Source organism: Urocampus carinirostris, chromosome 19 (genome assembly GCF_059441175.1).
Source record: "Urocampus carinirostris isolate Australia breed hairy pipefish chromosome 19, RoL_Ucar_1.0, whole genome shotgun sequence".
NCBI lineage: Eukaryota > Metazoa > Chordata > Actinopteri > Syngnathiformes > Syngnathidae > Urocampus > Urocampus carinirostris.
Window position 1 is genome coordinate 28,159,555 of NC_142367.1, and position 11,291 is coordinate 28,170,845.

At 43.2% G+C, this 11,291-nt stretch overlaps 1 protein-coding gene across 1 annotated transcript; it reads left to right on the forward strand.

Annotated features, from left to right (window-relative positions):
- Nucleotides 1–7,207: 7,207 nt before the first annotated feature.
- Nucleotides 7,208–9,336, forward strand: LOC148347909 (forkhead box protein I1c-like). The gene is made up of 2 exons (XM_088324288.1): nucleotides 7,208–7,793; nucleotides 8,954–9,336. Exons 1-2 carry the CDS (start codon nucleotides 7,208–7,210, stop codon nucleotides 9,334–9,336), a joined length of 969 nt encoding a protein of 322 aa, XP_088180414.1.
- The last annotated feature ends 1,955 nt before the right edge of the window (nucleotides 9,337–11,291 follow it).

Here is an 11,291-nt window from a genome sequence, read left to right on the forward strand (position 1 = left end):
AGGCAGGGGGCAGCCGGTGATCTTCTGGGCCGTGTTGATAATCGTCTGTAGGGCTTTCCTGTCCACTGCGGCGCATCAATATAAAGCAGTAAATTAGGATGCTCTCCTTAGAATTTCACTTGTAGCTTCTCCTTCAAGGTTGTTCCTCCTTAGAACCCCTTGCAGTCGCTGCTGGGCCTTCTTTGGTCGACCAGTAGAGGTCCTCCGGGCACTGCGCACCCAGGAATCGGATGGAGATGACTCTTTCCTCGATGTCCCCGTAGATAGGGAGCGGGTCTGGTTCTTGGAGGTTATTGCCTTCGTTTTTGTGGCATTCAGTGGGAAGCTGTTCACTCAACACCACGCCCCAAGACCTTCTGAGATAAGTCCGACCACAACGGTGTCTTCAACGAGGATTCTGTTTGAGAGATGGGTCGAGGTGCAGTCGGATGTGTAGAGAGTGGAGAGCGAGATGGAGGTGGAGGAACCATGATTTCCATGCTGGACGGATTGTGGACCATCTTCTAGGAAGTCCTTTATCCACTGACAGATGGACGTGGAGAGCCCCAGAAGCAGCAGTCCTGCACCAGATCTCGGTGGGGATGTGGTCTCTCTTGTCCTTCGCTCAAGGGTCAGCAAGATGCAACCTGCGGGCCACATCCGGCCCATCGGGCTTTTTAATCCAGCCCAATGTTCCCTGTCATTTTCCAGGGGTCTGAGCAACGCTTGAAACAACAGTGAGCAACCATAATCCCAAGTGTGGCAACTAATCCATTATCAAACATGTCCAAAACTATACTTCAAGTTACATTTTGCTGAGTTTCCGGCAATGCAAAATTATTTTTCTCTTTTGAATGAATGGACTCATGTACGATTGGCTACAAACGTCATTTGTTTTTACAATTCTTTCACAAGATTTCCATTTCTTTTTATTTCCTGATATATTTTGTGGCATAATATTAACTATTTTCGGGGCTTATTGAGTCGGTTGTCAGATACAGAACTATACTTTTTTAGTGGAAGTACAATGTTGGCAACAAGATTGACTTGATATCATTGGAAATCATTTAAATGCAACACAACATTTTTCTTCCTTTTCTGTTTTCTTCTACTTTTTTTAAATTCCTTTTCAAAAAAATCTTATTGTGTTTATTTTTTCCCAGCTGTTATTTTTTTCTTGCTTTTTTGTTCTTTATTTCTTTTTTCAATTTATTTGTTTATTTTTCTTTTTTCTGAATTTTTCCTGCTTTTTTTCTCTTCTCTTTTTGTTTCTTCTTTCCCGGCTCTTCACTACTTTTTCGTTTTGGTATTTTTTCTTCTATTCCCCCCTTCCTTTAAGTCATTTTGTGCACAATTTTACATCATATTTGGTCGTGTAGGGATTAAAGAAGCAAAAACAACCCGAAGAGACGTTTAGGACCCGAAGGAGCCGGTTCCTTTTAGTGAGCCGAGCCGGAGAAGCCGGTTCTTGAAAAACTCTACTGACTTGATCTAGCCTGCCACACAAACATGCCATATTTTATTTTAAATGATCCAAAAAAGTACTGTCATGTTTAAGTGTCCTTGTCTGAATAAAAATATAGTTTTTATGAGGTATTAATGTGGACTACGCTCAACGTCAACATTCAAATAGTTTTTTTTTAATGTAGCAAGATATTTATCAAAATCCCTGCAAAAAACAAACCTTTTGGAGCTGCTTCCTTATAAACTGCAGGGGGGGGATGCTTTGTTCTTCCAGAGCATGGACTACAATTTTAAATATATTTGATTTTAAATGTATTTTATGTAGCAAGATATTTATCAAAATCCCTGCAATACCCAACCTTTTGAAGCTGCTTCGTTATAAACTACAGGGGGGATGCTTTGTTCTTCCAGAGCATGGACTACAATTTTTAATACATTTTTTTAATGTATTTATTTTATGTAGCAATATATTTATCAAAATCCCTGCAAAAATCAAACCTTTTGGAGCTAGCACCCTTGTATTTGGGGTTTTTCAATGCCAATTATAGAAGTTGGTGCTCTTATTCTAAAAGCAATTTGATGAAATGGTCTATTTATAGACTTAGGCCCACCCCCCTAAAAAAAACGGGCCGGTTCCGCCCATGCTGGTGTTTAACGTCCATTGAGTTGATTCTGTTGACAAAACAGCTCGTAAAAGGCGAAAGGTGTCGGGAGTTATTGCTCCCGAGTGTCAAGTTTGCTAATGACTCGTTAGCCCCAATAAACAATTAACACACAGCAGGTTACCGGGTTCAACTAACACGGAGCAGGTAAGTGAAGCAGCTTCAATGTGTTGCGTCAAGGGAATCGGGGGGGCAAAATTCATCCACAAAGCAACTTTCCACTCGGTTTTAAACAGGGTTGGGTAGGGTTACTTGAACTGGATTACTTTCAATGACTTTTGGATGACTGCAATAGCAAATATGCTAATAAAAGACAAAAGAAACTCAATAGGAATCAAATAACAGGATTGGGGAGTAACGGAATACATGGAACGGCAAAAACCTGTTTGGATTTCTTTTCATTTTGTTTCTGTGGCATTTTATGTTCGTTTTGCCAGAGATCAAAGCCACCAGAGAAAGCTTACCACGTGTTGTGAGTCATCATTTTATTCCTAATTAGTTACTTTTGTCTTTTATTAGCATATTTGCTATTGGAGTAATCCAAAAGTCTCATCAGCTGCACCGCTTATCCTCAGTAGGGTCGCGGGGATGCTGGAGCCCATCCCAGCAATCATCGGGCAGTGGGCAGGGGACACCCTGAACTGGTTGCCAGCCAATCGCAGGGCTCACGGGGACAGACAACTCACTCGCTCAGTCACACTTTGGGACAATTTGGACCGGCCAATTCACCTGAAATGCATGTTTTTTGGAATGTGGGAGGAAACCGGAGTGCCCGGAGGAAACCCACGCAAGCACGGGGAGAACATACAAACTCCGCACAGTAAGGCCGGGAGCTGGATTTGAACCCACTCAGGAGGTTCCCACGACCTCAGAACTATGCCAAAAGTAATCCAATTAAGGTAACCCTACCCAACCCTGGTTTTAAAGCTGCTTGAAATTCTAATTCAAATACTAAGTGAGCACTTAAGTTAAAACCGAGGATGCAAAATCTGCAATAAATGGCTAAGCTGAACTCATTTAGGTGGAAAAGCTTCAATAAAATCTTCAAAAACAAGCATTTCTAAATGATGCTCGCACTGTATTATGAGCAGGGTTTGTACGGGTGCTTAAAATCCTTGAAAATGCTTGAATATGGTGTTTTCAAGGATCAACAAGTGCTTGAAACAGTTTTCATGTTTCTGAACAAGTTCTGCTTAAAATTGATGCCAACACTGCTTTCTGGTGACTGAGCTTTGCCATCGCAGTTTTTCCCTTGTGATTAACTGCAGCTGGCATGAGTTTGGATGATATTGTCCTATATAACATCATCGCCTCCTGCGAGAACAGGCATTGTACACCTAAACAGGGCACCATGAAATGTGGATTAGTGCAAGGAATACGTATCAATTTTGGGCCATGTAAATAATAATAAGGGGATCATTTCTCATTGGTCAATTCTAATGGAAAGAACTTCCTACAAATGAAAATTTAAGCTAAATGGGGAGAGCTTGTCTCGAAAATATGTATACATTTCTTGTCCAGTTCCTCAAGATATTTGCGATATATTAGAGATCAAGTCAAGTCCCATTTATTTGTGATGCCCTCAAAATGTCTCAAAGGACGGTACAGACTTGTTACAGCATCCCCTGATCTGGAACCAACATGAGGGCAAGGGAAAACTCAAAAACCTCAACATGAGGAAAATGAAGAAACCTTGAGAAGGGTCCGCACATGAGGTAATCCCCCTTCTAGGATGACCAGGCTGCAAAAGATTTTCCTTGTCCCGAATCCTCCTTTGTCCTCGTTTCACCACCAGCCAGGCGGCCAAAAGAAAATATGAGGTGGGCATCGACCATAAGCTATTGAATAGGAGTGTGTCTTAAGTCTAGATTGAAAAAACTTTTCTCCGGAGGCATTCCACAGCACCGGAGCCCGAATGGTGAACGTTCTCGAGATTTCTTCTTGGCTCTTGGACTCACGAGTAGACCAGCGTTCTCCGAGCGGAGGCTCCGTGCAGGAACATTGAAGGAAATCTAGAAAGTAAGTCCAGAATTGTGAATATATAATTCACGCAAGATACATTTTAATGGTACTGTGGAGAAACTGGAAACTTGGTTTTGAGAGTCTCTTAAAAGTGCTTGAGTTTGGCTCTGAAAAGGTGTATTTGAAATATGTCGAGTGACTTTTTAACACTCAAGCTAGGAACAATGCTCACTTTGAGGGTCAATTTTGTTCACCGCTTGCTGTTTATGTGTACTGATAAAGGTTTCAGTTCTTCACGATTATGATTATCAGTGAAACTTCAGTGAGTTCTTCTGTAAGGTTTATTATCACTTTCTAACTTTGGCTAATTAAGTTCCAATTACTGTATTTACAAATTTAGCATTTACCAGATCGTTCGGATGTGTTATCTGACTCCATTAACCATATACAAACATTATCCTTCTAACAAATGCATGCTCGTTTTCTTAATTTAGGGCCACATTGACAAGAGACAGGCTTTTCCACACGGGGCAGATTTATTTTCTTGAATACTTAAGTGAATTCCATCAAATTTTGCCGAATTATTGTCGAATTGGTCTAATTAGTCTTGTCGAGCCTTGCTCTCGTTTGTCTCCTTCCGTGTTCCGTTCTTTTGAACGTGCTGACTCCTCCCCCTGGGCGGGCCAGGAACGCCTCCTCCCATGGGCGCGCCGCCGCCTCCAACTCGCCGGAAGACGCCGCCACGTCTAGAGGGCTCAAAACAAGAAAGCTTATCAGCTCAAAAACAAGGCCTAATTCCCTCATCAGTGCCCCACTATCAAAATTCCCCAGCCAAAACACTCTACACTTGAAACGGCGACATCTTCAGCCTTCGGTGAAAAATCCCCACTTCAACAAAAAGTTATTTGTACTATATTAAATCCCTTACAGTCAATTAAATAAAATAAAAATCCATCACTCCAAAGGTATTGTTACAGTTATGTATTTTTTTTTTATACATCTTGCTCAAAAGATGACTAAAATAGTGTTATACCTGTGTTGATGATTGAGATGATATGTAAGCGTTATGCCTCCAAAGCCACTGAGTCAACAAAACCCAAAATGCATAGTCAGCACTTTTTGGGCAGTTTTCTTATCTGAGGTAACCTACCAGACTGCTTGTAAAAGATTTTGTCGATATTCAATGTCGTTTAAAGAAAAAAAAATGTCTTTTTGGGGTCTTTTTCACATCTAGGGTAACCTACCTGCTATGAAAGATGGTCATGGCTCAAGTCATTACTTGGTTTCTTGGGTAGACAGACACTCAGACAGACAAACATATATATAAATATATATATATATTTATGTATGTATCTGTGTGTATATATATATATATATATATATATATAATTTATTTTAAAGGCGTCATTTTTGTTAGCGCGATTAATTGAAATTAGTGGAAATGTTTAAATCCAAGCTTAAAATATACTTCTATAGCACAGGGGTGTCAAGCAGGCGGGCCAGATCAGGCCCGCTGAGGGATTGAATCCAGCCCGCGAGACAACGCTGAGAGAAGCAAAAGAGAAAAACAAGCTGCAGGTTGAAATAGGTCGACTTGATGTTGTTGTCAGGTGCCTTGAACAAACGCTGTACTTGTATTTCTCTCTCTCTCTCTCTCTCTCTTTTCCTCCCTTTTTATCTCACTCTATCTCTCTCTTTCACTCTGTCTCTTTTTCTCTTTCCCTCTGAGTCTTTTTTCCTTTCTTCTCTCTTTTCTCTTTCTCTCTCTCTCTCCTGCTTTCCCCTTCTCGCTTCCTCTCCTTTTCTCTTTCTATATCTCTTTGGATTTCATTCTCGCTCTTTCTTTCCCACTATTTCTCTTTTCATGCCTTTTGTTTCTCACGCTCTCACTCTGTCTCGCTCACTCTCTCTTTCTCTCTTTCTTTGTCCCAACCTTTCTAAATTCTTTCTCTTATTGCTTTCTTTCTTTTTTTCCTTCTCCCTTATCTACTCGTCTGGCCCCCGAGAGAATGTTTGTTCTATCGTGTGGCCCCTGGGTTTAAATGATTTTGACACTTCTGCTATAGCATATGAATAACCTATATTTTATGGTGAGATTATCAGGGGATGGTGTCATAATCGGTGGTCTGTGCTGCCCTTTGAGACTCTTTGTGATTAAGGGCCAAACAAATAAACATGACTTGAGGTTTTTGAGTTTTTCCTTGCCCTCGTTGGTTTTAGATCATGGGAGGGTGTCATGATAGTCTGTAGTTTGCAATAATCTGTGGTCTGAGCAGCCCTTTGAGACTCTTTGTGATTAAGGACCAAACGAATAAACATGACTTGAGGTTTTTGAGTTTTTCCTTACCCTCTTGTAGGTTTTAGATCAGGGGATGGTGTCATAGTAGTCTGTAGTTTGCATTCGTCTTTGATCTGTGCAGCCCTTTGAGACTCTTTGTGATTAAGGACCAAACAAATAAACATGACTTGAGGTTTTTGAGTTTTTCCTTACCCTCTTGTAGGTTTTAGATCAGGGGATGGTGTCATAGTAGTCTGTAGTTTGCATTCGTCTTTGATCTGTGCAGCCCTTTGAGACTCTTTGTGATTAAAGGCCAAACAAATAAACATGACTGGAGTTGAGGTTTTTGAGTTTTCCTTGCCCTCTTGTAGGTTTTGGATCAGGGGATGGTGTCATCATAGTCTGTAGCTTGAAATAATCGGTGGTCTGTGGAGCCCTTTGAGACTCTTTGTGATTAAGGGCCAAACAAATAAACAGGACTTGACTTGACCTAAACCCCGAGTGTGCCATATTTGACCACTAGATAGCAGTGTTGAATTCCAATCACTTGGCTGAGGTTGACAGGTCCTGGATCCTTGACGATGGCGATATTTAAATAACATTTGATGGTCGTGGATCTTTGAAGATGACCTCGTGACTTTGGCGCCATGCGAAAAGAAAACAAAGTCCGTCTTTTAGTCGAAAAGGAGATCCTATCTATCGGTGCTCATTGAAAGGCAGATTGTAAAAGAGGTGTGACCCGGCCTCTCCCCCCAGGCCCGACTGTTCCCCCCCCCGACCCCCTTCTCACGGGGGTCTTCACCTGGTTCCTCCTCGCCTATAAATACGCCTCCCGCACCGGGGACGGGAGCAAGCGCGGATTATGAACACCTCCAGCCAGCAGCAGCACCTCGGCGGCCAGAGCGCGCACGACCTCCTGGACATGGCGGTTTATTGTGAGAATTTGGGGGTCTACCAGCACCAGAACTTCCATCACCTCCAGCGGACCCCCAACCCTTCCTCCGGCTACGGCTTGAGCGACTACGCCGCCCCGCCCACCAACCCTTACCTGTGGCTCAACGGCTCCCCGGCCTCGCCTTACCTGCCCGGAGGAGGAGGCGGTGGCTGCAGCGGCGCATCCCCCGCCTACCTCCCTCCGAGCGGCTACGGGAACCCCGGCCAGCGGCAGCTCCTCGGGGGTCCGGGTCCCGACCTGAGCTGGTTGTCCATCTCCAGCCAGCAAGAACTCTTCAAGATGGTCCGGCCTCCTTACTCCTACTCGGCGCTGATCGCCATGGCCATCCAGAACGCGCAGGACAAGAAGCTGACCCTGAGTCAGATCTACCAATACGTGGCGGAAAATTTCCCCTTTTATAAGAAGAGTAAAGCCGGCTGGCAGAACTCCATCCGCCATAATTTGTCTCTCAACGACTGCTTTAAGAAAGTGGCCCGGGATGAGGACGACCCCGGTGAGTGCCGTTCCTTTCAACACACTTATGTCACCCCGATAAGTTGGATTTAAATATTAATGAAAGGCTAAAAAAAACGAAAATGAGTGGAATTTACTCATACGTAGTGTTCCCTCTCACATTCTCAGCGCACAAGAAAATCGAGCCAGCGCACAAAAATCAGGGCTCAAAATTGCCAATTAAGAAGCCAATGAAGTCAAAGTTACAGTGCATGAAGGTCAAAAATACACGGGTTCCCCTGACGTTGTGTCCGAAATGCGGTATTTGGAAGTCGAGTAAAGTTAGTAGAGTTTGTCGAGAACTGGCTCCTTCGGCTCGGCTCACTAAAGGAACCGGCTCCTTCGGGTCCTAAACGGCTCTTCGGGTTGTTTTTGCTTCTTTCATCCCAACACGACCAAATATGATGTCAAATGATGCACAAAATGACTTCAAGGAAGGAGGGAAATAGAACAAAAAAGAAAAAAATACCAAAATGAAAAAGTAGTGAAAAGCTGAGAAAAAAAGAAACAAAAGGAAGAGAAAAAAAAGGAAAAAATTTGAAAAAATAAAAGAAAGAAAAAAAAGTAAATAGAGAACAAAAAAGAAAAAAGCAACAGTTTGGAAAAAAATAAACACAACGAGTTTTTTTTAAAGGAATTAAAAAAAAAGTAGAAAAAAAACACGGAAAAAAGAAGAAAAAGTTTGTGTTGCATTCAAATCATTTCCAATGATATCAAGTGAATCTTGTTGCCAACATTGTACTTCCACTAATAAAATGTGATTAAGTACAATTCTGTATCTTGCAACCGACTCAATAAGCCCCCAAAAATGTTAATATTATGTGACAAAATATATCAGGAAATAAAAATAAAATGGATATCTTGTGGAAGAATTGTAAAAACAAATGACGTTGCAATAGTACACGAGTCAATTCATTCAAAAGAGAAAAATCATTTTGCATTGCCGGAAACTCAACAAAATGTCAAGTTTTGGCCATGTTTGCTAATGACTCAGTTGCCACACTTGGGATCGCCGTCGCTCACTGTCGTTTCAAGCGTTGCTCGCCCACTTTGTGTCAAAGCTCAGACCCGTAAGGAAAATGACAGGGAACATTGCTCATACGTCAATAGACTTTGGAACGAGGTCCCAAAAAAAAACTCCCTTTTCTTCCAATTTCCCAGGTAAAGGCAACTACTGGACGCTGGACCCGAACTGCGAAAAAATGTTCGACAACGGCAACTTTCGCCGCAAGCGGAAAAGGCGAACCGAAGCGGCTCCCGCCGCCGACCGAGCGGACACGGCCGGCCTGCTCGGCTCGTCCCCGCCCGGTCTTCGCGGTTCGCCGGCCTCCGCGGAACCCCGCTCGTCGCCGCCCGACTCGGCCGATCGCGGTCCGTGCTTCGCCGGCTTCGTGTCCGGCGTCGACACGCTGCTCGGAACCGGGACAGAATCGGAAACCGGCCTGGGTTCCTTCCTCTCGGACAGCAGGATCAACTGTTGCAACCTCAGCAATCACTTCACTGTCAATAATTTCATCTACAGCAGAGAAGGAACTGAAGTTTAATGTCTGTTCTATTATCTCCTTCAAAGTCGCTCCTTTTAGATCAGGGGTGTCAAACTCATTTGAACTCAGGGGCCACATCATAGAACAAACATTCTGTCGGGGGCCGGACCAGTAGATTCAAGAGAAAGAAATAAGAGAAAGAGGGAGGGAAAAGGAGAGAGGGCAAGGCTAAGAAAGAAAAAGAGAGAGAGGGAGAAAGCGTGAGAAACAAAAGATAAAAAGTCTTGAGAGAGGGGGAAAAGAAAGGAAGAGGAAGAAAGAAATCCAAAGAGAAATAGAAAAAAAGGAGAAAAAAAGAGAAAAGAAATCGCGAAAGGTAGGAAGAGAGAAAGAGAAAAGAGAGAAAAGGAAAAAAGGAAGTTAGAGCAAAAGAGGTTAAAAGACACAAAGCGCAACAAAGGAAGAGAAAAAGAGACACGGAGAGTGAAAGAGACAGAGTGGGAGAAAAGAGAGAGAGAGAGAGAGAAATTCAAACAGAAGTAGAAAGAGAGATGGGGGAGAGATGAGGGGGATGGAAGAGAGAGAGAAAAAAGACGGAGAAAAGGAAAAAAGGAAGCGGAGCAAAAGAAGCTAAAAAGACACAGATAGATAAAAAGACAAAGAGGAACAAAGAAAGAAAAAGATAGACAGAGCGAGTGAAAGAGAAAGGGATAGAAAGTGAAAGAAAAAGCGAGGAAGAGTGAGAGAGAGAGAGAGAGAGAGAGAAAAAGAAATACAAGTACAACGTTTGTGAGAGACACCTGACTTTGGCAACATCAACTTGACATATTTCAACCTGCAGCTTGTTTTTCTCTTTTACTTCTTTCAGCGTTGTCTCGCGGGCCGGATTCAATCCCTCAGCGGGCCTCATCTGGCCCGCGGGCCGCCTGCTTGACACCCCTGTGCTATAGAATAGAAAAGAGAGAGAGAGGGATTCAAGTAGAGTGTCTTTGTTGGAGGCACCTGGCTTTGGCATCCTCAAGTGGACATATTTCAACCTGCAGCTTGTTTTTCTCTTGCGCTTCTCTGAGTGTTGCTTCGCGGGCCGGATTCAATCCCTTACTGGGCCTAATCTGGCCCGCGGGCCGCCTGCTTGACACCCCTGTGTTTTAGACGGACAGTCATGTATGGACTGAAATTATTTTTATATAAAAAAGAAAAAGTGTATTTACTGTTTTATTTAAACTCACATTGACGTTTGAATAAAATCCTTTGGATCGGAATATGCTCGATAGTATCCCTTCTTTTATGATTCTCATCATTCTTTTTCAAAAATGTCCATTTAGAAATGAACACATTGTTTATCATCAAAGGGTTGCAAGTCGATGGGCTCCAGCACCCCCGTGACCCTACTGCGGATAAGCGGTGCAGATAATGGATGGATGGATGGGTTGCAAGACAGGACTGGGCAAAATTCAGGGCGGCAGTGGCTCAGGAGGTAGGCTCGTCTTGGGATCAAGGGATCCCAGTTTGAATCCCGGCTCGTCCGTGTTACATGTCAAAGTGTCCTTGGGTAGGACACTGAACCCCTAATACCCCCAATAAGCAGGTTAGCGCCTTACATGGCTGCACGGCCGCTGTTGGGAAATGTGAAGCACACTGTAAAGCGCTTTGGGAAGTCATTGACTTGAAAAGCGCTATAGAAAATGCACATCATTTCATGTAACTTGTTTCTATCCACCACTGGATTTAAGTAACAGCTTCAATGTAGCCCAATGTAATGGAGAAAAATGTATCTTGTTACTAACCACCTCTGGATTTAAGTAACGGCTTCAATGTAGCCCAATATAACGGAGAAAATCTTGTATCTTGTTGGGGCGGCAGTGGCTCAGGAGGTAGAGCGCTCGTCTTGGGATCAAGGGATCCCAATTCGAATCCCGGCTCCTCCGTGTTACGTGTGGAAGTGTCCTTGGGTAAGACACTGAACCCCTAATACCCCCAATAAGCAGGTTAGCGCCTTACATGGCTGCACAGAT

Excerpts from the sequence above, each read along its gene's own strand:
- LOC148347909 (XM_088324288.1), top strand. The coding sequence starts at position 7,208 with ATGAACACCTCCAGCCAGCAGCAGCACCTCGGCGGCCAGAGCGCGCAC. Across the intron at positions 7,794-8,953 it reads CCGGGATGAGGACGACCCCG|GTAAAGGCAACTACTGGACG; the intron begins GTGAGTGCCGTT and ends CCAATTTCCCAG.